At 42.8% G+C, this 27114-nt stretch overlaps 1 protein-coding gene across 1 annotated transcript in view; it reads left to right on the plus strand.

The window, feature by feature from the left end:
• LOC137417674 (N-acylneuraminate cytidylyltransferase) overlaps positions 1 to 27114 on the plus strand; it is a 48156-nt gene that overhangs the window by 10102 nt on the left and 10940 nt on the right. Inside the window, exons 2-5 of the mRNA XM_078772548.1 lie at positions 2158 to 2322; positions 5392 to 5534; positions 6760 to 6915; positions 21934 to 22064. Coding sequence (XP_078628674.1) covers positions 2165 to 2322; positions 5392 to 5534; positions 6760 to 6915; positions 21934 to 22064 — 588 coding nt within the window. The 5' untranslated portion in view covers positions 2158 to 2164. The remainder of the gene's footprint in view (positions 1 to 2157; positions 2323 to 5391; positions 5535 to 6759; positions 6916 to 21933; positions 22065 to 27114) is intronic.

Here is a 27114-nt window from a genome sequence, read left to right on the forward strand (position 1 = left end):
AAAAATTTCATTCAGGCTCGTGGGAAAATCTTCATTCTTCACTTATAACCCGAAAATCCGACACAAATGCAGGCCTGGGGCCTTCAAGGCCCCACATAAATGTTGTACTGGTATGTTATATCATTATTTTCTTGATATGAACCTCATATGCTCCTATAATTTGGTTACAAATAATTCAGTGACAAAAATCTGAAAATTAAAAAACTTTACACGAATACATTTGTGGGGCCTCCGAGCCCCACTGGCTGCATTGGTGTAGGATTTTTGACAGTTGTGGACATGTACATTCTAAATAAAAGGATTAATGAATCGTATTTTTTGAGCAAATACTCCTCCATGAGCCTCAACTTTGTCGAGAAAAAAAAGTTGAAAAACCAAGAACAAAAATTGTTTTTTTTTTTCAAAAAAAGAAAAAAAGATTCATTACTTGTATGGGATTTTTCCAACTAATAGGATCAATGATTCGCATTTTCTGAGCAAATACACATCCATGAGCATCGACTTGGATTGAAAAAGGATATGAAAGAAAAAAAAATGTATAGAAAATTAAAAAAACATTACACGAATACATCCGTTGGGCCTCCGAGGCCCAATGGCTGCGTTTAGGTAGGATTTTGACGCCTGCATCGAAGAGTTAAAAATGGCTGAATTGTCAAAAAGCGGCTTTTTGGACCCTGGTAGCAAACTTCAACACCCCACAGCGCCGTGTTGGACGGAGATCTCATGGAGAACTTTTTACCGAGAGTCCACCATGTAGTTGTCTTTTCATATGCGAAATTTCAAGTCGCACCGCAGTCGTGGAACGAAAACCGATTTCAAACTGCCTTTTCCACCTGCTGCACACCGCCTAAAAGGCCAGCAGCTTTACAAACTACCAGTGGGTTTGGGGAGAGGAGTGGGGGTTGCAGACATGCAGAAGAAGGAAAGGATGAACAATACGAGTAACAATAGCTCAGAAAGAAACATAATGGGAAAGCATAAATGTGTGTAGAGATCGTGGATGTGCATGGGTGAGCGCATGATGTGGTGATGTGCGGCACATTGGAAATACTGATGTGAGGAGGACGAGATGATGGATACAGTGAAGGTAATCCATGATCAGGAGAATAAGTGAACGAATAAATGCAGGTTGGACATTTGAGAGGGTGAGAAGGTGAGGGATTCTTGAGGCTATGAGACCAGGATGTGACCCCAGGATGCGTGTGACCCCAGGATGGCTATGAGAGGGCAAAGGAGAGGACAAGAAAAGCAAGGTCAAACATAAGTTTGTATAAAATGGAGGCACAAACTGCCTCCAGTGGGACAGTGACAGTCCTTGAGAATCCACCTACTGTGAGGAGGAATCTCCCTCCTGTCACTTTGATAATTTGTGGAATTGTATAAGAATTAATTTGTTACTTTGTTCTCGACATTGAGCTATGTACCACGTAAGCAAAATGAGTTGTAGCTTGACTGTAGGATCACTGGCATTGAATCAGGGCCCTATTAGACTTGTCAGGTAGTGTAGCTATGATTTGGTGAGGTGCCATTTCTACCAGCTGATCTGTTTTTATGGTGTCTGTCGAGTTAACATGAGTTATGGTACTGACATGATCGTGCTGAGGTAGCGTGCTTACCTCTGAATTCGTCTTGTCTGGGTTGGATTTGCAGCCTGACGATAGTGTAACATGAGTACTTCTCAGCCATCGCAAAGCACTTCATTCTTCAGATGTATTAAGCTGGTTGTCCCATCTGCTAGCATTAGTTGGTGGGCCTCAAAAATTTCACGGCATCTTTCATGTACTGTATGTGAGTTATTGCCGGCACACCGAGCAAATTGCAAATTCCTGCTCCTGAATACCACTATGAAGGCAAAGGGAAACTACCCAGTGTAGTCCTTGCCGTACAGCTGTTATGTCAGCACTGACCCTTCCGCTGAGCTTGAGCTAATGGTCATGATATCTAGCGAACTAAGATATTGAGTTAATTACAAGTGGCAATGGTTTTCTGATGGTGTGCAGAACTTCTTGTTTAGCACAATGTAGTCTTTGTGCATTCAGTGACACTCACCTATTTGCAAAGTGCGGTTTGCTTGCATGCCTTGGGTGATTATCATTGCATTTTTGTACTGCTCATGCTTTTTGTGTGCTTTATCCGAAAGGCTGTATTTGTTTGCAGGTAAACGATGGACTCCTGTGGAAAGAAGACAGGCCACCTGGCAGCATTGGTGTTAGCACGAGGAGGGAGCAAGGGAATACCGCTGAAAAACATTAAACTTATGGCAGGAGTACCACTCATCGGTTGGGTGATCAGAGCTGCTATAGACTCAGAGGTGTTTGACAGGTCAGCGAGCTTGCCTTTTAAAAAGGAATCGTTAAGGTTCAGTCTGCTGAGTGAATGAATGGGTGAATGAAAAATGAATCTGTGGTCGGACTAGATTGTAAGGAATGGCACTGTAATGATAGGGCAAGCCGGCGCGATGGCCTAGAGATATACGCACTCGCTGTCTGACCTGGGTTTGAATATTGAACCAGCCACAGTGTTGTTAGCCTGGTGTTGGCTTAGCGGTTAGGGTGCCGGCTTGGGATCCTCGCATCCTGGGTTCGAATCCCGGTCGATCGCTGAATTGACGCTAGGGGTGTTGACTCAGCCTGTCATCCTTCCGAGGTCGGCAAATTGAGTAATAATAATAATAATAATAATAATTCATTTATTTTGTATAGCGCTTTTCAAGAAGCCCAAAGGCGCTTTGACAGAGTGGAAAACATAATGCATAACAAAACATGAAAACAACAATTGCAAAAAGACAATCAATAGGGAAATATTTAAAGCAAAAGGAGGGAGAAGGAGAAGAGATAGTCAGGGGTTAAATGCTGTGGGTTGAATGTTGAATGCAGTGTTGAACAGGTGGGTCTTTAGTGATGTTTTGAATGTGGTGAGTGAGGAGGAGTCTCTGATGGTGTGAGGTAGTGAGTTCCAGAGGGTGGGAGCAGCGATGGAGAAGGCCCTGTCCCCCCAGGTTCTGAATTTGGTCTGGATGGAGGGGGTCAGGAGGTTGGTACCAGCAGAGCGGAGGTTGCGGGTGGGAGTGTGTCTGGAGAGGAGGTCAGCCAGGTAGGATGGGGCCAGGTTATGGAGGGCTTTGTATGTCAAGAGGAGGATTTTGTACTGGATTCTCTGGGGGATGGGGAGCCAGTGAAGCTTGTAAAGGACGCGGGTGATGTGGTCACGGGTCCGGGAATGGGTGAGTAGACGGGCAGCAGAGTTCTGAATGTATTGGAGTTTATTGGTGATTTTTTAGGGTGAACCATAGAGGAGGCTATTGCAGTAGTCCAGACGGGAGGTGATGAAGGCGTGGATGAGGGTTTCTGCAGCCGTGGAGGAGAGGGATGAGCGGAGACGGGCAATGCTTTTCAGGTGAAAGAAGGCTGACTTTGTGATCTGTACCAGCTTGCTGGGATGAATGATCACTGTGTGTACCCCGATTTAGAATAGGTACACCGTATCCCTGCGCATCGTAAGTGTGACCAGGGGTTGGCGTCAGGAAGGGCATCCGGCCATAAAAACTGCCTCAAACAGGGAACCATGATTGTCATGGGGCCCGCAAGGCTAACCACTGCTCTAGTGGGGAAAATGGCCTTAAAACGATCATTCATTCATTCATTCCATAGTGCATTCAGAAAGTATTCAGACCCCTTCACTTTTTTCACATTTTGTTTTGTTGCAGCGTTATGCTGAAATCGTTTAAATTCATTTTTTCCCTCATCAATCTACACTGAATACCCCATAATGACAAAGAGAAAACAGGATTTTAGAAAGTTTTGCAAATTTATTGGAAAGAAAAAACTGAAATATCACATTGACATAAGTATTCATACCCTTTGCTATGACACTTGAAATTTAGCTCAGGTGTCTCCCATTTCTCTTGATCATCTTTGAGATGTTTCTACACCTTCATTAGAGTCAACCTGTGGTAAATTCAATTGATTGGACATGATTTGGAAAGGCACACACCTGTCTATATAAGGTCTTACAGTTGACAATGCATATCAGAGCAAAAACCAAGCCATGAGGTCGAAGGAACTACCTGCAGAGCTCAGAGACAGGATTGTGTCGAGGCACAGATCTGGGGAAGCCTACAAAAAAAATCTCTTCTGCATTGAAGGTTCCCAAGAGCACAGTGGCCTCCATAATTTTTAAATGGAAGAAGTTTGGAACCAGGACTCTTCTGAGAGCTGGCCACCCGGCCAAACTGAGCAATCGGGGGATAAGGGCCTTGGTAATAGAGGTGACCAAGAACTCGATGGTCACTCTGGCTGAGCTCCAGAGATCCTGTGTGGAGATGGGAGAAACTTCCAGAAGGACAACCATCACTGCAACACTCCACCGATCTGGGCTTTATGGCAGAGATGCCAGACGGAAGCCTCTCCTCAGTGAAAGACACATGAAAGCCCGCTTGGAGTTTGCAAAAAAGCACCTAAAGGACTCTGACTGTGAGAAACAAAACAACAGAGGCATATCCAGGCTTGTTTGATACTTTAGTTGAAGAGGATAGTATGACGTAGGTGTGGATTCCTTTTAGCAAATAATGTAGGTATTAAATTTTTTTAATGTACTGCAAGTCTCTAAGCTGTCTGTCATGATGGAAGTGAAGAGATTGCATTGAGACATTGGTTTGTTCTATATGTTTCGAGTCAACAATGAACCAACCATGCACTGTTTCAATCTAGTAACTTTCCAGTAACAACAAAGGGATTATATTTATTATATTATTATTAACGTTATTATTATTATTATTATTATTATTATTATTATGAAAACGATACTACTGTATTAAGAAACCCGGGCTAATTTGTCCGAAGCGACCTGAATGTGAGGCATGAAAGCATGAAGCGTACAGTGTTGTTGGAAGAGCCGTAACGCCGATGCTTTCGATATTTGATGGTCATTTTAACAATCGGTTTGTTTAAGTTTCACATTGATTGAAAAACGTAAAGGTAGAGCATAGTGATTGTGATATATGACTTGTTTGGCCTGAATGGCATAGAAATCAAAATGGTGGTTTGTGGAGTCGGCCGTCGTACCGCCGCCGTAATGACATCGCAGACGTAATCACATCACATCACCCCTGTCATGTGACCAGATCCTCAGCTCTGATTGGTGTACATTTGTGAGGGACCTGATGCATATGGACAAACACTGTTCTAGACTGCTTTGCCCTATGGGCTACGCCGTAAAAATTCCACCTTTCTGTAATGCTTTCTCTGTCTTGACAATGCAAAATTGCAATCAATTTTACTAAGTTCCTGTTTCATCCAATCCAGATGTTCCTTTTTGAAGTTTAATTATCTTGATGAACTTAGACTCTACACACAGCAGAAGCTTCCTCCTGATTATACACTATTATTTCAGTGTCTGGGTATCCACTGACAATGATGATATCGAGCGCATCGCAAAAGAGTTTGGCGCACAGGTACATCGTAGAAGCCTCCAGGTCTCCAAGGATTCGACTTCGTCCCGAGAAACCATTCAGGAATTCCTGAGACTCCATCCAGGTGTGTACCTTCCAAATCCTGTTGGCTCATGTTTACATGAGTTCCTATTTTACAAAACCTGGGATTTGGACATCATGATTTTGACTTGACTTCATTAATGTAGGTTGACATCAAAGAGGGTTCCAAAATTTATATAGATAGGCAAACAGTAAAGTTTTATGAATGTCGGAGAGTAGTCTGCTGCAGAGATAACTGGTGACATGCGGTCATGTGAGAACTCGTAGCAATATAAAACGAAGTCGATGAGCGAAGTCGTTGTAAATCCAAAAAGCGAAGTCGATGGCGTGCCATCACAAATCCCCATGCTTCTCACCTGAAGTAAAGAAAGTTGAAACATGGCAAAGAATTTCCACCAGGAATGACCTAATATCGAATGTTGAGTTTTAAAAAAATCCTTCTTTGACCACTGTGACCCCAAGTCCCCACCCTGTGGGGCATGAATCGGGAGTGAAATCACAAAACTCGTTACATATTTAATGCGTCCCCCAATGTTGATTGCATGTACAAAGTTTCACTAAAAATGTTTTAAAATGTGCCCATAATTGCACTTTTTGGTATTTTACCTTTTGACCCCACCCCGGCACCCCAGGGCCCCATTGCCCCAATTGCACTACCCTTGGACCTTCTTGCCATGTGGTGGTCATAACTACCAAGTTTGGTGAATTTCCACACAACCGTTTAGGAGTAGATACCGTGACGCAGACAGACAGACAGACAAACAAACGCACGGACATTAGTGTGAGGATAAATAGGGGAGAAATGGACAAACTTGTACATCTCATCACCCATACCTGTCTACAGCTTCCTTTGCTACATTATGTCCTTCGTCTTCACTTCTTCTTATGACATCCACTTAACATGGTGACATCTATTGTTACCAAACTTTATTGGGCTCGAGTCCATGAATCTTGCTGAATTAATTTAATTATTTCAATATGTAAAAACGACTGACTGTATTTTGAACTTCAGTAGCCAGGACTGATTACAGCACTGTTATTCAACAAAGATTTAGTATAGACTTCAGGTGAAGTATATGTTTGTTTAAGCTTGTGTCATTCACATAAATGCTACTCATTCATCATGCTTAGTTTTTCTAAAACAAGATTATTGCAGTTGCCTTATTACTGGGCAATTGTATTTTATGTGCAAGCGCACATTGTTTATTGTTGTAGACAGGGACAATGTTTGGAGGACATTTGGGACTATTTTTTTAAATCTCCTTCAGGGGTTGAGCTTGTTGGACACATCCAGGCAACGTCGCCTTGCCTGCACCCAAAGCACTTGAGGGAAGTTGCCGACATGCTTCGGAACCAGTATTACGATTCTGTGTTTTCTGTTGTGAGGAGGCACCAGTTCCGGTGGAAGGAGATCGCATCAAAAGGTGAGTTTGATTATGAGGTGTGTATAGGAGATACTTAAGTTTGGGTACTGTTTTGACGAAAACTGCCCTATGTGGCATACTCTTTCAAGAGGACATGATCTTAAGAGCCTGGGAGAGCTATGGAAGGTTGGAGGGAACATTTGATCTGATTGAGTTGAGCGGAGAGTGGAAGCCTCAAGTTGTAAATCCAATAAATTGGGCTAAAACAAAATTTCTCAACTTCTGACCTAATTGCACCCTGCCTACCTACAAGAAAGCCATGGGAAGTATCCTGGTAGTTCCTGGCATGAAGATAAAGATATTTTGGCAATTGAGAATTTTTCAGTTATTGATGAGGCGACCAAAGAAAGTAACCGAGTTTTGTTTGATAAATATATATATATATTTAAAATGCTTATTCATCTCCAGCATATTGTTACGGATTCGTCACTTCCGTTGTGGTGGTTTTCATCCACTGTAAACATTTTTGATTCCATGTACTATTATTGTTTTCAAAAGGTTTATTGTTTATGAACTGTTTTCAAAAGGTGAAAAAGGTTAGAGTTAAAAGAAACCGGAAACCGGATCGGGAACCGGACGACGTAGAGGAAGAGGAGGAGAAAAAGAAGGCGGAGCGAGGGAGTTCGACAAGAAAGCCGAGCTGCTTTGAGATCTGAGCGAATGTTGACAAACGAGAGTCACGAGTGAACTTTGGGTTTCCCAGGAAAGGGATTCCTGCGACAGAGTTGTTATCGCTGTGACAGATCAACCTGCGTGACAGGTTTTGTGGTTGATTCCGGAGAGAATCAGAGTGCCGTTACGCCACGAGAGCGGGCTGTCGGCCATTTTGACTCGCGCAGGACTTGCGCTTCGCTCAAGGTTTCATCTCGCTTCAACCATTTTCACCTTATTCAGACATTAATCTGGTGTGTGTGTGTGCAACGTGGATTTTGAAGGTTAATTTGCGGTTCGCCGACTGTGAGCCGTGAAACGTCCATACCCGAGGGTGTGATTTCCCAGTCGCCTGGAGGGCGCTTTTGGATTTCCCAGTCGCCTGGAGGGCACCTTTGTGCAGCTTTGGCAGCAGGACTGTAACTGCCAACCCAACGGGATTCTGGTCTCGATTGGACATTGTTCTGAGGATCGCTGGAGCGGATTGACTTTGGCTTGAAGCCGGAATCAACTTTGGCTTGCAGCCGGGAATAGAGACATTGGGGAATGTTCCTCTTTTCGCTCACTTGGAGCACAGTGAGTTATATTGTACACACCTGATTGTACCATCAACAACAATAACAACATGCATTTTAAGGCCATTTTCCCTGCGAGAGCGGGGGTTAGCCTTGCGGTCCCCATGACGATCTTCTCCATTTTGCCCTATTTTCTGCATCTCTCCTTGTTAACTCCCTTGCCCGCATTTCCTCTTCCACCATCTTTAGACAAGTCTTTCTCGGTCTTCCCCGTCCTCTACTTCCTTCTACATTAATTTCCATCACTCTTCTCAACCAGTCACTTTCATCCTTCCTCAACATATGACCAAACCATCTCAACCTGTTCCTCTTCACAGCATCAATCACAGGCAATATTCCCATCATCTTTCACAATTCATCATTTGTCTTCCTCTCTCTCAACGATACTCCGCACATCCATCGAACCATTCGCATTTCCACTCTTTCCAGCCTTTGTTGCTGCTCTACGTTCATTACCCATGTCTCGCTCCCATAAATCATAACACTTCTCACACATGCAGCATACACCTTTCCCTTCAGCTTCAGCGACACTCTCCTCCTCATCAGCACGCCACTCAGTTCCCGAAACTTCTTCCATGCACATCTCACTCGAGCAACCATTGCCGAGTCTGATCCACCTTCTCCATTCAGCATGTCTCCGAGGTAGCAAAATGTTTTCACACCTTCCAGCTTCACGCCGTCTCCAAGATCCAACTCAACATTTCCTCCATCTGCAGCTCCCTCTGTGCACACCTTACATTTGAACGTAGCTGCCACACTGGTAAATGACCCTCTCAGACCACTACATTTTTGATGAACCCACTCAGCGCACATTGTACATTGAATGGAGTTCACTCCGACACCCTTCCTGCACACAGCACACGGCCACTTCCCAGTTCTTTCCACCTCACCACATGCTTTACCACTTGCCATCACCTTCATCTTTCCGATATTCACCTTCAGACCTTTTGTCTCCATACATTCCTTCTAGTTGTTCACCTTTTCCTTCAGTCCATCCATACTTTCCGCAATCAACACCAGATCATCTGCATACAACAACTCCCACAGTAAACCCTCCTTTACGTTCTGAGCCAGCACCTCCATCACAGCTACAAATAGTAGTGGACTTGGTACCGACCCCTGATGCACTCCCACCTTCACCTCAAACTCACCACTGTTCCCGTCCTTCGTCCTTACAGCTGTGTGCACTCTTTTGTACATTGCCATCACTACTCTGATCAACCATTCCTCCACTCCTAACTTCCTCAATGCCCATGTCAATACTTTGCGTGGAACCCTATCGAATGCTTTCTCCAGATCAACAAACCCCAAAAACAACTTCTTCCTCTTCTCCATGTACTTCTCCTGGAACTGCCTCACAATGAAAAGCACGTCTGTCGTTCCTCTTCCTGGCATAAATCCAAACTGCATTTCGTCGATCTTCACTTTCTTCTTTATCATCCTCTCCAACACCCGTTCCAATACCTTCATTCCATGCTCCAATAACTTTATCGCTCGGTACGAACCACACTCCAGAGGGTCACCTTTCCCCTTGTATAGAGGGACGAGGGCACTCAGTTCCCAATCCACTGGAATGCGGCCTTCTTTCACCACCAGATTACAGATCTCTGTCATTCTCTTCACAACCCAACTTCCTGCTGCCTTCAACATATCTCCCACAACTCCCGTCGGCCCTCCTGCTTTTCCACTCTTCATTGCTTTTATCGCTTCCTCAACTTCCTTCTCAGTTATATTCTCTGCCGGTCCTAAAACTGGGTTACTCTCTATGTTGCCATCCCATTCATTCTCTGTATTCAACAGCATTTCCATATATCTTTTCCATCTTCCTTTAATTCCATCTGGGTCGACAACGATTTGTCCCACTTCATCCTTCAAGCAACTCGCCCCCATCACATCACACCTCTATCGCCATGTGCTTTGCAATCCTGAATACTGCTTTCTGACCCTCTTCCGAATCCAAGCGTTCTCCGAACATTTTCCTCCATGCCTCCTACGCCTTTGCTACCTCTTTCTTTGCAGCCTTCCTGGCTGCCTTATAACTTTCATGCTCTGCTGTTTCTGCTCCCGTACCCTTCGCCTTCTGCCACTCCTTGAACTTCTTCCTCTTCTCGTCAATCCTCTTTCCAACTTCATCATCCCACCACCATGTTTCCGAGTGCCTCGGTGGTCCTTTTGTCCATCCATATACCTCACCAACGGCTCCCAACAGACTAGCTTTCATTGACATCCAACCACTTTCAAGCTCAACCACATCATCCTCTACCCTACTCAGCCTCTCTTTTAATGCCTCCCTTACTGTCACCTCTTTCAACCTCCACACCTTCATTCTCGGTTGGTACTTCACCCGCCGAGCTCTCCTTGCACCTTTCACCCTTATGTCGCAGACAACCAAGTGGTGCTGTGAAACAGCCTCCTCCCCTGGGATCACCTTTGTGTCCCAGAGGTGCCCCCTATCTCGCCTACGCACCAGCAGGTAGTCAACGGTTGTCGTCGACCCACCTGACGTGTATGTAACAAGCTTATTATCCTCTTTCTGGAATTGAGTATTACAAATCAACAAATCAGCTCAATCAGCAAACTCCAAAATCCTTTCACCTTCTCAATTTCTCACACCATATCCGTAACCCCCATGAACTCCCTCAAAACCATCCATACTCCTTCCCACATGTCCATTCAGGTCTCCTCCCACCACAACAACTTCCTCATCTTTCACGTTTTCCATCAGCTTCTCTATCGCACACCAGAACTTGTCCTTCTCTTCATCGCTTCGACCAACCTGCGGAGCATATCCCGAGATGACGTTCACCAAGAGCTTTCCAATCATCATTTTCACCATCATCAACCTATCACTCACTCTAGTCACACTCACCACACTGTCTACAAACTCCTCAGAAAACAGGACACCAACACCATTCACGCCCTCCGGGCACCCTTGCCACACAAACTTGTATTTCTGTCCCTGCCTACTCTTCACCATTCTCACACCACTTCCCTTCCATCTCGTCTCCTGCACACAACATATGTCCACTCTTCTTCTGACCAATACTTCCACCACTTCTCCTGATCTCCCTGTCATTGTCCCTACATTCCATGTCTCAAACCTCAGAAACCGATCTCCACTTCGGGCTGCACCCTGCCCATATGTAGTTGTAATTGTCATGGTTCTCTTTTTGAGGCAATGTTTTTATGGCCGGATGCCCTTCCTGATGCCAACCCTCTTAGTCGTCTCTTACGACACGCAGGGATACGGTGTACCTATTCTGACCAGGGTACACACTGGGAAACGTTTATAACATGGAAATTCTGGGGGGGGGGGGGGGGAGGGCGCCGTCAGCATCACGGCTGTGGTTTAAACATATTCCAACAATATCCAAACAGAACCATGAAAAACAATCTGGGAAAAGTCTCCAAGCGAGAACGTGGATTTGAGAAAGAAGGAGCAGAGGCGGAAGAAAAACGAGATACAGGGGGTGGGGCACAAGTCGAGACGAGGCGGAGAGTGAACAAGCACGTGTCCAGGAGGAGAGAAAGAATCAATATAGAATTCTTTGTCTATCTGTTTGTCCTGTTTAAAAAAAAAACAAAAAAAAACGCCGGACAAAGGGTAAGATGCCCACGAGAGGCAGGGGGGAGAAAAGAAAATCAAAGAAACAAGCAAATGCTATGAAGGAAAGAACTTGCACTCACAAAACACCGACGGGGGGAAGGGAGCCCGGAAAGACCAGGCCACGCACGACGCGCGAATAAAAAACGACCAATCACACACAAATCCGAACAACCACAAACAAAAACTAAACAAACACACAACAACACACACACAACAACACACACAACAAAACAACCAGCGGCAACCCGACAAAGACACGAATGGGAAAACACTCAAACTTCGATGCCGTGGAGAGCTCGAACCAAGCCTCGTCGCTCGAGGGACCGGAAGTCGGGAGCCCTGACGTCATTGGATATATATATTGATTGTACCATCATAGGATATATATATTGATTGTACTTTTGATTACTATTATTGTTGTAGTGTTATTCTTGTGTGATCTTAATACAATATTTGTTTGTTGGTAACAATTAGTGTGGCTTCACCATTGATCTTTGACATACAGAATAACACATCTTTCTGCCGTGACTCCTCTCGGGGCTCGGAGGTACACCGTGGCCAGGGGGTTTGGGGAGGAGCACGTAACAATATGCTTGATGATATCCAGAGGGTGTTGACTTCTCACCCTTGGGGAAAATGAGAAAAGCCATACAATCCAAGATGGCTGCCACAGACTTAAGAAAATCAAGCTGTATTCATATCTTCACAACTAGAAAAGGTATAAACATCATTAGAACATCCTTTTGTTTGTTTTCTGACATGAGGAATCTAATGCCACCATTATTTATTTGAAAAGGAAAAGTAAAATGGAGGCCATATATGTGCAACATATTACCACTGATGTGGCGAGAAATAATAAATACTGCATATCAATTTCAGCAACCAGATAACACATGATAATGACTAAATTAACTGTTTCAGATGTAGAGGATGATGAAGATTATAGTTGATCTCAGAACAAAACCAATGTGAAACAATATTTATTACCAGCAGGTACCCGTGGAACATCCGCGCAATGTAAAATGAGTTCAAGTCCTTAAGTCCCCCACCTCCCCCTTGCAAACACCAAGTAGTCAAACCCCACACCCAAACTGCAAGTTTCAGCCCCCCTTAACCCCCCGCTTCCCCCAATCCAAAGGCTTCAATCCCCTCCACACTTCAAGCCTCCTCCCCAGCCACCCCCACCACAACTCCAAGTTTCTTCCCCAGCCCCTCCCACCCCCCACTACAACTCCTTAATTCCCCCTGACATTTCCCAAGCCCTCCCCCACCCCTCAAAGTCTAAACCTCCCCCTCCCAAATCTGTCTCATCTATGCTCACCCTTCCCTCCCCCTCCTCAGATCCAAAATTCTCACATCTATGCCCACCCCTCCCTCACTCAGAAAATACCAAATACACTCTGTCCTTTGGCCTAGCTCTCTGTCTTCCCCTCCTCTGCCTCCTCATTCGGCAGAGGACAGTAGGGGAGGGCAGGGCACCTTGAACAGGATTTTCAACATTTGGCTCTACACCTGAAATGCCAAAGAAGTCAAACTTCAATGGTATGCCAAAATATGACTTTAAGCTAAATCCTGCCAGAGGCAACATTAGTCAGCGTTTTCCATCAAGGCCAATTTAGATGTTAAAAAAACCCAGCAGTGGTTCAGCGTGCCCCGTGTGCAGGGTACTTTGAACCTTGCAAAGGGGTGAGTTGAACCATGCCCTGGGGTCACCAATAAAGTAAAAAAAAAAAAAGGACAATAATTTAAGGCGATTACAAAGTCCCCTGTTCATGGTGCATCAAGATAGCCTAGAAAGAGGTGCAAAGATTGTCACCATCCAAACCTTCTTTAATGCGCAAGTCCCAATAATGATTATATGCTTATTGACAGTTATGCTTCCGAAGATCTACACTGAATTACATCATGGATGCCACCCTCTTAGTACCACCTGTAGTGAAGGGTTCCGGAAGGCACGTGACAATGTGACCTCTCACAATCTTGGAGTTGTCTTCATTAGTTGGTTTCGTAAAACATCGTCATTTTTCTTGACTGTCTGTAGAATTCGACATCGTATGAAGTTTCTCACTCGTCTGCTGATATCTCAGTAATTTGACCAACATAATGGACCCCTTGTTTGAATTTTTAGTTTCACAAGCACAAAGTTGCCAATTTCTGGTTCTTCTACCGCTAGCTTTGCTAATTCTAAGAGATCATCTCTGAACTCCTCTTCGTAGCCTTCACTCGAGTCTTCATGGTAGAAATGCTGTCATCATCATCTGAACTCTCGTAGACGACTACTTTCTTCCTTGATCTTGAACTCTTCTATTTTAGCTTCTCCTCTGCCTTTTGTTTCTCAGAGGTTCTCTTACATTTTCTCTTCCATTCTTAATTTCCAAAATACAAATTTTACAGTGACATGGTGTTTTTTACATAAAAATACCAAATACCCCATTTAAAAACAGACGTTGAAGTATATCTCAGAAGAATTAATGCCCTACATTTGGGGTTTCCTAGATATCATGGTGGGGCACTTTGAACCATGGTTCGACCTGCCTCACCTTTGCAGGTTCAAGGTGCCCCACGCAACAGCATTATACAAAAATGCTCACTTTCTATGTTATGTCCAGAGACGATCAAGAATTGATTACTTTATAATTAGCCTAACTTACAATGTCAGTTTAAATTGACAGACCCAAGTTTCCTGCTGCATCTATAGTTCTAGATAAAGAAGAACTTACCCTATGAAATTTTCTTCGGCCGTCTTAAATCGAACAAATAAGTGTTATCTTGCAAAACCAAAGGGCAATTGCTAATAACTACCGTAGTTTATCAACTTGCCACGTGGTGATCATAGACTAGAGACATGTATGTGAAAGAAGTTAGTTATAACTAAGGGAATTGAGGCCTATGGTTCAAGGTGCCTTGTTCTCCCCTATGGGGTAGAGGGGGAGGGTGGAAAGGATGGCGAAGAGGGGTGTAGATGAGGGAGAGGTGAGGGAGGAGGAGCGGGGGGGGGGGGGGGGGTGGCGGGAGGCGAGAACAGTTAAATGTTATGTGAATTTAATATTGTCTGGATATGTGCTCGAGTAAGCTGTTGCTTGATGAGAACCAACCCCAAGTCCTCAAAAGGCATCTACCCACCCTTTTCAGTCAGACCCACGCTCTCAAATGTTCTCCCCCAGTCCTCTCACCAAATGCGTATGATTATATTGCAACACAGTATTACAGTACTAAGACCATTTCATGAAAGCAACCAACATTTGTGTCGGTAACGCAATTGGGAAATTTTCCAGAATGTACATACGTCAGAAGAACAATACAGCAGTGTACACCAAACCTGTAGCGGTCTTAATTGACTTACCTGTAGCGGTCTGTCATTAATTTTTAGCTCACCTGGAACGAATTTCAGGGAATCTTATGTGATGGTGCATCGTCCATCAGTCTGTCCGTCAGCCCGTAAACACTTGCAACTTTTTCCTCAAAACCGCTGATGGGATTGTGACAAAATTTCACATAAATAATATTTGTTATGTTTTGACTAAAGTTTGTTCACGGCATTAAAAAAATCAGCGTCTAAGGGGGTCTTCCGGGGATCAAAGTGGATTCAGATTTGACCCCCCAAAATAGGAATTTTGTTTTTCCTCTGAAACTACACACAATTTCGATGAAACTTGACCACAACCTTCCACCACCAGTGATGTACCAATACTTGTTCCTGGCCTTAAAAAGAATCGGGCCCTGAGAAAGGTTTTGCATATTTGCGGTTTATAAAATGTCACCTGCTTCTACATTTGCGTCCCTGTGCTTTGAGTACTTGTGGTTTATAAAATGTCACCTGCTTCTACATTTGCGGCCCTGTGCTTTGCATATTCGCTGTTTTTAAAATGTCACCTGCTTCTACATTTGCCTCCCTGTGCTTTGTGTACTCGCGGTTTATAAAATGTCACCTGCTTGTACATTTGCGTACCTGTGCTTTGCGTATTTGTGGTTTATAAAATGTTACCTGCTTCTACATTTGCGGCCCTGTGCTTTGCATATTCGCTGTTTTTAAAATGTCACCTGCTTCTACATTTGCGTACCTGTGCTTTGCATATTCGCTGTTTTTAAAATGTCACCTGCTTCTACATTTGCGTACCTATGCTTTGCGTATTTGTGGTTTATAAAATGTTACCTGCTTCTACATTTGCGGCCCTGTGCTTTGCATATTCGCGGTTTATAAAATGTCACCTGCTTCTACATTTGCGTACCTGTGCTTTGCATATTCGCTGTTTTTAAAATGTCACCTGCTTCTACATTTGCAGCCCTGTGCTTTGCATATTCGCTGTTTTTAAAATGTCACCTGCTTCTACATTTGCAGCCCTGTGCTTTGCGTATTTGTGGTTTATAAAATGTCACCTGCTTCTACATTTGCGGACCTGTACTTTGCGTATTTGTGGTCTATAAAATGTCACCTGCTTCTACATTTGCGGACCTGTGCTTTGCGTATTTGCGGTTTTTCGTGGGTGCATAAACATCCCCCACCAACCACGCATATGACAGTTCTAAAACCATCTTATCAGCAGCATGTAAACACAAAGCAGCAGCGCATAAACCAACCATCTATCACAAGCCATGTGCATAAATAACAGTTACAAAACAATCTTCCATGAGCCACGCATACAACATCTCCCACCAGCCGCATGCATAAAACAGAAGAGGAAGATACGGTATTCTGTATTGTCTTACGAAGACAGACGTTGAGTTTCAATTGCATAATCTTGCATGTCCTGGCATCACAGGCCTTGTTAGAATTTCATTTTATTTTAGATCCAAAATAAATGTTCATTTCTACTTACTGTATCATGAACATGAACATGTAAACACATGTACCAGCACATGTAAGCAGGTCTCCACCTCTCCGGTTGCCTCTCGTCTTTATTGAGCTGACACAAGTCCCCACAGTAAAGACAGTGACACATGAAGTCAAATGGTTTTGAAGAGCGGCATAATCATTTTGTTGAAGGTCCTGCTTCATCATCAGCTACATCGTTTCCCCTAATACATTTGTAAAGATTAGTTTTGGAAGTGTACCGAAACGCACAGTTCTTGTGGTATCGATCATTCAGGTTTGGATTTAATGCAAACTGCTTTTCTAGATATGTGCATAAGCCATCTCGGTATATTTTTCTTGCCTTGATGATAGCTTTTATTCAGCTGGGTCCATTATTTGTAGGATTGGAATGGTTGCCATCACATTCCTCCCCATATCGTGACGTCAACATGCACAAATCTTTCATTTTTCAACTGCAAAGAGATGAAGATGTCCCTGTCATTTTGTTAAATACCCATATGTGAAAAATTAAATATATGATCATTTTTGTCAGGCATTTCATGTCATCTGCATTATCCAAATAAAGAATGGCACTCGGTGGAGTGCATACCTCCACCAGGCTGAACAGTTTACGTTTTGTATTCCAATGATAGGCCGGATCTGCATCTGGACCTGAACCAAAATCAAACTCGCTTCTTCTTGTCATCGATATAACTCTTACACCAAGTTTTGTCATAATCCAGCCACAAATCTTTGAGATATTGTGCTATATATAATTTTAGCCCCATTTCTCAATGGTGAAGAATCACTTGAAAAACGACTAAATTCTCGTATTTGGATCCATATTCAGATCTTCACCAACAGTGAATTGCTTCGTCATTGTCGTACACCCAACCTGTCCACCAAGTTTCATCCAAATCCGGCCATAACTTTTTGGAGATATAGGGTTATATATAGTTTTTAGCTTTGTCACTCGATGGTGAAGAATCGCGTAAAAATATTGTTGGATTCCGTTCCGGATCTTCACCAAAATCCAACCAATTCTTCATTGTCATAAACCCAACCTGTCTACCAAGTTTAGTTTGAATCCATCCACAACTTTTTGAGATATCCTGCTCACAGACAGACAGACAGACAGATAGACAGACAGGTGTGCAAACATAACCTCCATCCACCTTCGGTGTTGGAGGTAATTATAATTATGGTCATGATCTTTTGTTTTCTAGTTTATTATTATTATTTCTTATGCAGCCTGTGGCTGCTGGTTGCATCATTGCTGGGAGTACAGATGGGTCTTTGATGCAGTGCCCCTGTTTCCAATAAGCTGGTACTCATTATGCCAACCTCAGAAAGATGACAGGCTGAGTCGACCCACCTGGTGTTGTTTAACAGCACAACATCCACCTTGTCCGTTAAGCGAACACCACGCTATTCTGGTTGATGAATTTGAGATAGTCATTTCTCTCTACGTTGACAGCCATTTATAGCATGTATATGGTTCCCATTTTCTTTATATATATACAGTCATGTGAAAAAGTAAGTACACCCTATGTAAAGTTTTGACTTTTTCAACATATTTCAACACAGCTATTTGATCTTCATTTCAACAATATTGATAGATAAAGGTGATATAATATAACAAATATCATGAAACATTTACATTTTGTAGTCCATTGTATAATTTAAATAAACATAAATGCAAATTTCGCATGTGGAAAAAGTAAGTACACCCCTACATTTATCACTACTTCAAATACCTAAAATTAGAATCAGGTGCATCAGCTCAGGTGCAAATGATTAGAATATCGTTAGAGAGGATCTTGGAGGAACCTGTCTTATTTAAACCTCAGACATTTCGTTTGGTTTGTTCTTTGTTGTTGAAGCGTGCGGCGTCACCATGCCTAGATCAAAAAAGCTCTCTGAGGCCTTCAGAAAGAAGGTTAGAGATGCCTATGAGTCTCGGGAGGGATTTAAAAAGATCTCCAAACAATTGGAAATCAATCATTCGACTGTCCGGAAGATCATCTACAAGTGGAGAAGATTCCAAACAACTGCTAACTTGCCCAGGCCCGGCCGCCACAGCATGTTCAGCCCGAGCGCAGACTGCAAGATGCTGAAAGAAGTCTCTAAGAACCCCAGAATGTCATCACGGGACCTACAGGTAGCTCTTGCCACTGTTGATGTCAAAGTGCACGAGTCTACCATTAGAAAGGCTGCACAAATTTGATCTACATGGGAGGTGTGCCAGGAGGAAACCTTTGCTGTCCAGAAAGAACATCAGGGCAAGACTAAAGTTTGCCAATGAACACCGAGGGAAAGACCAGCACTTCTGGAACAATGTGCTCTGGACAGATGAGTCAAAGGTAGAGCTGTTTGGCCACAGTACCAGAAGACATGTTTGGCGAAAACCAAAGACAGCATTTGACCACAAGAACCTGATACCAACTGTAAAGCATGGTGGTGGAAATATTATGGTTTGGGGCAGCTTTGCTGCATCAGGGCCTGGGCAGCTCACCATCATAGAATCCACTATGAATTCTTCATTGTACCAGAGGGTGCTTGAGGATAATGTGAGGCCATCTGTCGGACAGTTGAAGCTCAACCGAAGGTGGACCTTGCAACATGACAATGACCCTAAACATACCAGTAAATCCACCAAGGAATGGCTGAATAGAAAGAAATGGAGGGTTCTGGAATGGCCAAGTCAAAGCCTGGCTCTAAATCCCATCGAGATGTTGTGGGGGGATTTGAAACGAGCTGTGCATGCAAGAAACCCCTCAAACATCGCACAGCTGAAAGAATTCTGCATGGAGGAGTGGGCAAAAATTTCTCCCAGTCGATGTCAGAGACTTGGAGACAGTTATAAGAAATGCCAGTTGAGGTTGTTTCTGCCAAAGGGGGCAATACCACCTATTAGAGCCAAGGGTGTACTTACTTTTTCCACATGCGAAATTTGCATTTGTTTATTTAAATTATACAATGGACTACAAAATGTAAATGTTTCATGATATTTGTTATATTATATCACCTTTATCTATCAATATTGTTGAAATGAAGATCAAATAGCTGTATGTTGAAATATGTTGAAAAAGTCAAAACTTTACATGTGGTGTACTTACTTTTTCACGTGACTGTGTATATATATATAAAATAAATAATGGTGGCATCAGATTCCTCATGTCCGAAAACATACAATGTTTTCATGTCCGTTCCCTTTGATATTAGCAAAGCCTCATCAATTGTGTGTTTTTTAACCTCTCTTTAAAATCTCATCTTCTTGCAGTTGCTTTTTCTTAACTTTGACATTCTTTCTTCTTTGAAAAGTGCTGTGAGATTTTTCCGTCTAAATGAAATGCATTGTATCAATTATATTGATGAAAAAAGGCCTGTGCTGCAATATACTTTGGTATGAGGATTGACGTCAAGCCAGCTGGAATGATAAGAGTGGGAGTCAGCACAGATGAGGTAAAGTAAGCAAAATTGGTTTAGAGAGCCTTGTACAATCACATTTTGGGTTTGATGTCAATCAGACAGACATTTTATTGAATAATCACATTTTGAGTAATCACATTTGGGATAACAGTTTTATACCATACACGTAAAACACATACAAAGTAAATGCCATACACGTAAACAAGACCACTGCAGAAAATATGGATATGGATTCGGGGTGGCTTGGGGGACAGAACATTGCAGCGCTGATAGGAAAGGGTGCTTCTGACAAGTACCACCACACCACCAGCAGCACAAGCATTGTGTTTGTCAAAATGTTACAAGGAATGACCAGGAAGAGACGAGCGAGTCTGCACATGGCGTTTGGCGATGAGCCGGCTAACTTTATGAAGATTATCATGAGATTGGAGCATAAGCCACTGATATTCATGTGGATCTACAGATGGAAAAGGCTGCATAGTGCATAGCTGGGAGAGCTGGAGGAGGGTTGGGGAGCACAAGGTATGGGTGTGCAATGTGCATACGGTATGAGCTGAAGAGGTAGGAGCAGATGTGAAGGGGTTGAGAGAAAGTTGTGCATGTCTGCATTTACAACATGGTGGTTTCCATTTCAGAACATTGATGGAAATTTACACATGCACACACATGCTGAAGAACACCAAAGTTGTACCAGTGATTTGGAGTACCGTATTGGGAATGATAAAGAAGAACCTTAGGGAGATCTTAAAAACCATCCCTGTGAACATGACTGCAAACAAACTGCAGTTAGAAGCTGTCCGGGGCTCAGTGACGATCTTGAACAGAGCCCTCTGTACAAAACTTTGACAACAAGAAAACTTCACAAACTGGTCCATGAATCATGATCCCTTACTGAAATGGAGGTGGATACTTAGAGGCCTGCGAGGACACCGTTTCACCTTCTGAAAACCGCATATGGAGATAACAACCAACCACACAAAGTTACATGCACGCACATACTTACAATGGCTCTGGTGAAGAGCACGATTATTGAATTGCCACATCATACCTGCATGGTAAGATGGATTATTATGAAGACTTCCATACAGATTACCACGCAGGTGAATGGGAAAGGGTCAGAGAAGGATTGAGGGAAGTGGATGAATTCTTCTTCTCCTCCTCTTCACTTTATAAGAGGTGAGGTTAAATGGCACCAAGCTTCTGGCCTGCCTTGACCACGATACTCCTCCGCTCCCCTCTGTCCTCTTAGCTTGCATGTGGTTGGAGTACGGGAGTACGTGTGAGGTTAGAGACGATTGGGTGGGTGAGGTGCAACCACAATATATGGGATTGAGAGAGCAAATGAGAAATGGAAGTCGCCAATTAATGAAATGAAACACTTTTTTTATGTGCCAGATAGAAAGGGCATGATGAAAGCAAAGGACGTAAAGTAATGGACAGACTAATGTTTTACTACGATTTAACGAATACTAACAGGTGGACAATTTATCCGAACAGCAGAATTGAGCTTGTGAAGGAGCACAGGTACTCCAGTGCACTTGCTTTGAACCAGAAAATGAGAATTCCAACCTTATGCAACCAGACCCGGTGATGTAATCATTAGAACGTCCTCTTTGAGTCTGTGTGGTCGGCGGTTCGAACCCTGTCCTAGTCGTACCAAAGATTTAAAAAATGGTACGTGCTGCTTCCTTGCTTGATGATCAGCATTTACAAGGATAGAGTATGGGCAAACAACAATAGGTTGGCAATCATTGTACAGGCCTGATGAGCCTAATGGCCTCTTGCATTGAAGTTCCTTGTACGAAAATAGTTTTTAAATGTTTAAAACATTTTTATTTTATTGGCCATGCTGCTGATACCATTTTGACAGGTTTTATCTGCGTTTCGACAAATTGTTGCCATTTTTCACACCGGGGCTTGAGTAATATCGACTTTGTAAATATTTACATTTTGTGTTTCAGATGAGGTAACCACATGTGAAAACATGGATCCTTCAAACAGGCCACGCCGACAGGATTGGCCCGGAGAGCTTTATGAAAATGGATCCTTTTATTTCTCTACCCGGGAGGTAGTGCTTGATGGGAACCCTCAGGTAATGCATCGATTCATCAGGATTACGAAATATTAATATGAAACTATCCACCAAGTTTTATTTTTTTTATCTCATCATAATTTGTGAGTTCTTATAGCATTTTGTTTACCAATGCACTATCCATGTCAAACGTCGTCCAGGGAGCATCTTTTTGTTGTCGCAGATAACGAGAACATTGCATCACACTTAACAGCCGGACATCATTAGTGGTTCCATAGTTTGTTCTTTTTTTTGCCCAGGAAGAAGAGGGGTTTGAATACGTCAAATCAATTGTGAGGAAAGGCAAAACGAGCACTGCATTGGGGCCTCCTCACATTTGTAGCTCCAAGCACAAGCATAGAAGCTCGAGCAGCCTGGACAAACGCCATGTGTGCACTGCTCGGTACAGGCATAGATGCACAAAACCATGTCTGACACACACACGATGTTTAATGATGGTGCCCTCCTGAAAGAAGGGCAAGCCCTGTTCAAAAACGAGGACCACGTGCCTCAGGCACAGATGAAGGGGGGGAAAAAGAGTGGAAAAGGTGGATGTTGATGGGCAGAAAGACAAGGGAGAGCAGCAGAATGATTGAGAAGAGGAGGGTGAAGACGATTAAGAGCAGCAAAGACTGGAAGTAGAGTTATCCAACAAAATAGAAGCGATAAAATTGATAAATCTCAGAAATAGATCAAACCTTCATCACATAGAAAACAATAAACGGACAAAAATTTTAGTGAGGTGAACCAACCATTCAATTAGAAAAATGATTTCAAAATCATCCACCTTGCAGGAAATCAATATCGTCTGTTTCACAGCAGCACTATTCATTCAAGAAAAAGTAACGGGCAAACATTAAAAGAAGAAAAAACCAGGCCCTACAAATAGAAACCAAATTCCACCTTGGAGGCAGAGATTAGAGACACAAAGAGAACAACTGCAGAAGGAAGTAGGACAAATACAACAGTTCAGGAAAGGAAAAAGACATCCAAAACGAAAAAAGAGAATCCAAAGAATAAAAAACAAACACAAAATCGAAGACAAAGACCTTGAGTGTTTGGGTGCTGAAAACAAACTCAAAATAGAAATGATAGCAAGGAAGATTTAAAAAAAAACTATGAAGAAGGAAACAACAGGAGAAAACAAAAGCACATGTTTGAAAGTAAACCAAAGAGATTTTACCATGAATTGAGGAAACAAAAGCAGAATGTGTCAGCTCCCCCTGAAAAAGAAAAGCTGGAAAAATTCTGGAAAGCATTTTTTGAAGATCGAAAAGGACATAACAAAGAAGCGGAATGGATCCCAAACTTGGAAAAGAAGAAGCAACATCTCAAGGAAATGTTCCCAGTGATTATTGATGAAGAGAAAATTAGAAAACTACTTCAAACAAGTACAGACATTCAAAGTACGTGTTATGAAACGTACTTTAAATGTGTTATGAAATCGGTGTTATGAAAAAATAACATATCCTCCAGCATGCGGTATTGCGAGAGCGCCTTAGGCGCACGGCGATGTCGCTGTGCAGCACGTAGAGACGGTATCAGGAGGGAGAGGTGTACAATGATTCATTGATTAATTGCTTAATTAAAATAAATAAATAATAATTGTAAAATAATTAATTTCTTAATCAATTGGCTAATAACATACCTAATGCAACCAGTTTCATTCGAAGCAGTAACTTTTTGAAAATCAATTAAATAATAAATTAATTGAATAATTAAATCAATAATCAATTAATCAATAAATCAAAAATACCCTTTACAGCGAAATCACTTGGTCATTATTGTGTCCAAATATCAGCATGCTATCTCAAAAGGTGCCTGAGATATTGCCCAGATAAGAAAGGAAATAAATAAGTACTTAATAAATTGATAATAATTAAGTAATTAATCAATTGATTAATCAAAAAAAAAAAATTTTTTTTGCCAAAGCACGTGCTCACAATTGTGCCCAAATTTCAGCTTCCCAGTTCAAAAGGATGGCTTGAGATATTGCCCGGACAAACAAACAAGAAAACAAATACAGATGCATTCAAAGTATACCACCCCCATGCCAAATAAATAAGTAACATCCTCCAGTGCGGCATTACGGGGGCGCCTTCGTCACGCAGCAATACCACCGTGCAGCACAAAGAGACGGTATTGGGAGGAATAAAAAACAAAAACAAAACCACCTTTAGAGGCCATTTTTCCCCGCAAGCGGGGGTTGGCCTTTTTCGGGGACCGTGGTTGTTGTTGTTTTTTTTGGTCCCCTTTTTGAAGCAATGTTTTATGGCCGGATGCCCTTCCTGCCGCCAACCCTTTTTGTCACCTTTTTACGACAAACAGGGAATTACCAGTGAACTGGTACTCAAATTTGCCGACCTCGGAAAGATGACAGGCTGAGTCAACCCCCCTGGTGTTAATTCAGCGATCGACTGGGATTCAAACCCAGGATCCTAGGATCCTAAGCTGGCACCCTAGCTGCTAGCCCAACACCAGGGAGGAATAGGTGTACAATAATTGATTGATTAATTGCATAATTAAAATCAATAAATAATAATCATAAAATAATTTCTTAATCAATTGGCTTATAGTATACCGAAAGCACCAGTGCTTCAGGCGAAGCTGTAACTTTTTGAAAATTAATTAAATAAGTGATTAATCGAAAAAAATAACTGATTAATTGATTAATCAATAAATAATTAATTGATTGATTAATCAATAAATCAAAAATATCCTTTATAGCCACATCACTTGGTCACTATCATGCCCAAATGTCAGCTTCCTAGCTCGAAAGGTGCCTCAGATATTGCCCAGATGAGACAGAAAATAAATAAGTGATTAATAATGAAAATAAATAAATAATAATGGTAAAATAATTAAATTATTAATCAATTAGCAAAAGTACCCGGCGTTGCTGGGTAACAATGAGTTCCTGACAGTAATATGAAGAGAGGGGGAGGAGAGGAGGGTGGGAGAGAGGGAAGGGGAGGGGGGAATGGAGGAGGAGGGAGGAAGGATTATAGTCTATCGCACAAAAATGTTAGTCAATAAAAAAGGGGTTTTCTGATTAGGTTTGCCCATCAGCTGACAAGAATGACAAGATTTACAGAATTCCGCCACATCATGTCGCAATCCTGGCCAGAAAAAAAATGTGCCAGAATTCTTTCACACGTCTTGTTCACTCCAAGGTGCCCGGCCAAAGGTGTCTCATGTGCCAAACTCAATATCTTCTTCCGGTACGGTTGTGGCACCACAATTTGGTAATGGACTTTCCACTCGACATTCGCTGGTACCTCCGGTGGTCTCCATTTTCTCATAAGTATTTCCCCTTTCATGAAGTAGCCAACAGGTACCTTCATAGCCTCTTCCTCTGTAATGGCTTTACCTATCAGACGTAGTTAGACGGAGTTCAGAATCTCTGTGTCGCTCTTCAACAAGTCTATTTTGGACAAGCACCGTTTGTTCAACCTCGTTCCCAGATGTCTCCGACGGAAACTCCACTTTATCCTTTGGTCCAGATGAAACCTAATCATTAGGTTCCTTGGTGTCACTCCCTTTACTACCGTGTCTCCCAGACCTTTCCTCCAATATATCTCTGGAACCCAAATCCACATCACCTTCCTTCTCATTCTCTTCAGAGCGCTTCCTATCCATAGCACAAGTCACTGCACATGATGGAAAGATACCTGGAATCTCCTGCTCGAACTGTGCTGTTATTTTCCATACTGGGCTTTTCAACCAACATCGGATTACCTGAAACTCGACCACCGGCCGAATTGTTCCTGAAAATAAAAGAAATTCCCTCCACAGGAATAGTGGCTTGTAAACCTACGGTGACCGGTCGTGACACCAACTCAGACTTTAAATGGATCACATGAAGAGGAGCTTTAACGAAGCCACCAACCCCCTGTAAGAGAACACTAACCCCAGTTGCATTTTTTTTTTCAGACAATGGCAAAATGCCTTCGAGCATCAAAGATCGATGTGCTCCCGTGTCCCTCAATACCCTAACAGGTCTCTGGTTAGTTAAATCCCCATCCAATGATACAAATCCCTCGGAAATGAAAGGTTTCTAACCCTCTTGGACAAGGTCGTTCTCTGATGCACTAAGTTTGACACGGGGACCTTCACAATTCACTGCCCTCCACGGACGATTTCTCACACTGGCCAATGCATTCAGAGTTGAACTAGCCTGACTCCGATCCTGATTTCTCCTTTTCAGCGCGTAACATTGGGACTTCAAATAGGCTTGGAGGAAAATCCCATGGTCTGCTTTGGACAGTCAGTCTTTTGATTACTAAAATGTGAGGAACCAGATTTTGCTCTATACTCTATCTGGGTCACTCCATGACGGTCTCTCCTTGATGGTCTCTCCATGACGGTCTGGGCCTCCATGACAATTTGCTCTCCAAACCTGATTTAATGTAACTCCCCTGGCAAACTCGAGGTGGGAAGTTAGGTTTGTGAAACCCCATCCTGTGTGTCAAGGCATAGTCATCTGCCACTGTTGATGCCTCATACAACTCAGGTACTTTTCTTTCATCCAAATGAACTTTAATGTCTGCGTGGACACACTTTAAATTCTTCAACCAAAATCAATTGTCGTAAATGGTTAAAGTCTTTTTTTTTTCCTTTTTTTTTTTTCTTCTTTTTTTTGTATACTGAATCGAGGCTCGTGAAAGAGCTAACATTTACTTCACAAACAAATCAACCAGACAAACAAAACACACAAAAAGCGGGAGCGGAAAACAAGATGGGGAGAGAAGGTGAAGCACACAAACACAACATTTGAGAGCAGGGAGATGTGTGGAAGGGAGAGGGCTTGGGGGGAGGAGGCATGGGAAGGGGGGGGGGAGGGTGGGGGGAGGAGGCATGGGAAGGGGGGGGGGGAGGGTGGAGGGAGAAGTATAAAACACAAGGACACCAATGACTTCCAGGACAGAAGTTGGTATTTCAAAAAAGTGGAATTGGGGTGAAATTAGCGGGGGTAGAAAAGATCAGGGTTTTGGATGGGGGAAGATAAGAGATGGTGGTGAACAGCTGTTTTAAAGACCTGGAGGGTGGAGTGGGATTGAAGAGAGTGAGG

This window comes from Myxine glutinosa, chromosome 1, assembly GCF_964187855.1.
Source record: "Myxine glutinosa chromosome 1, kmMyxGlut1.1, whole genome shotgun sequence".
Lineage (NCBI taxonomy): Eukaryota > Metazoa > Chordata > Myxini > Myxiniformes > Myxinidae > Myxine > Myxine glutinosa.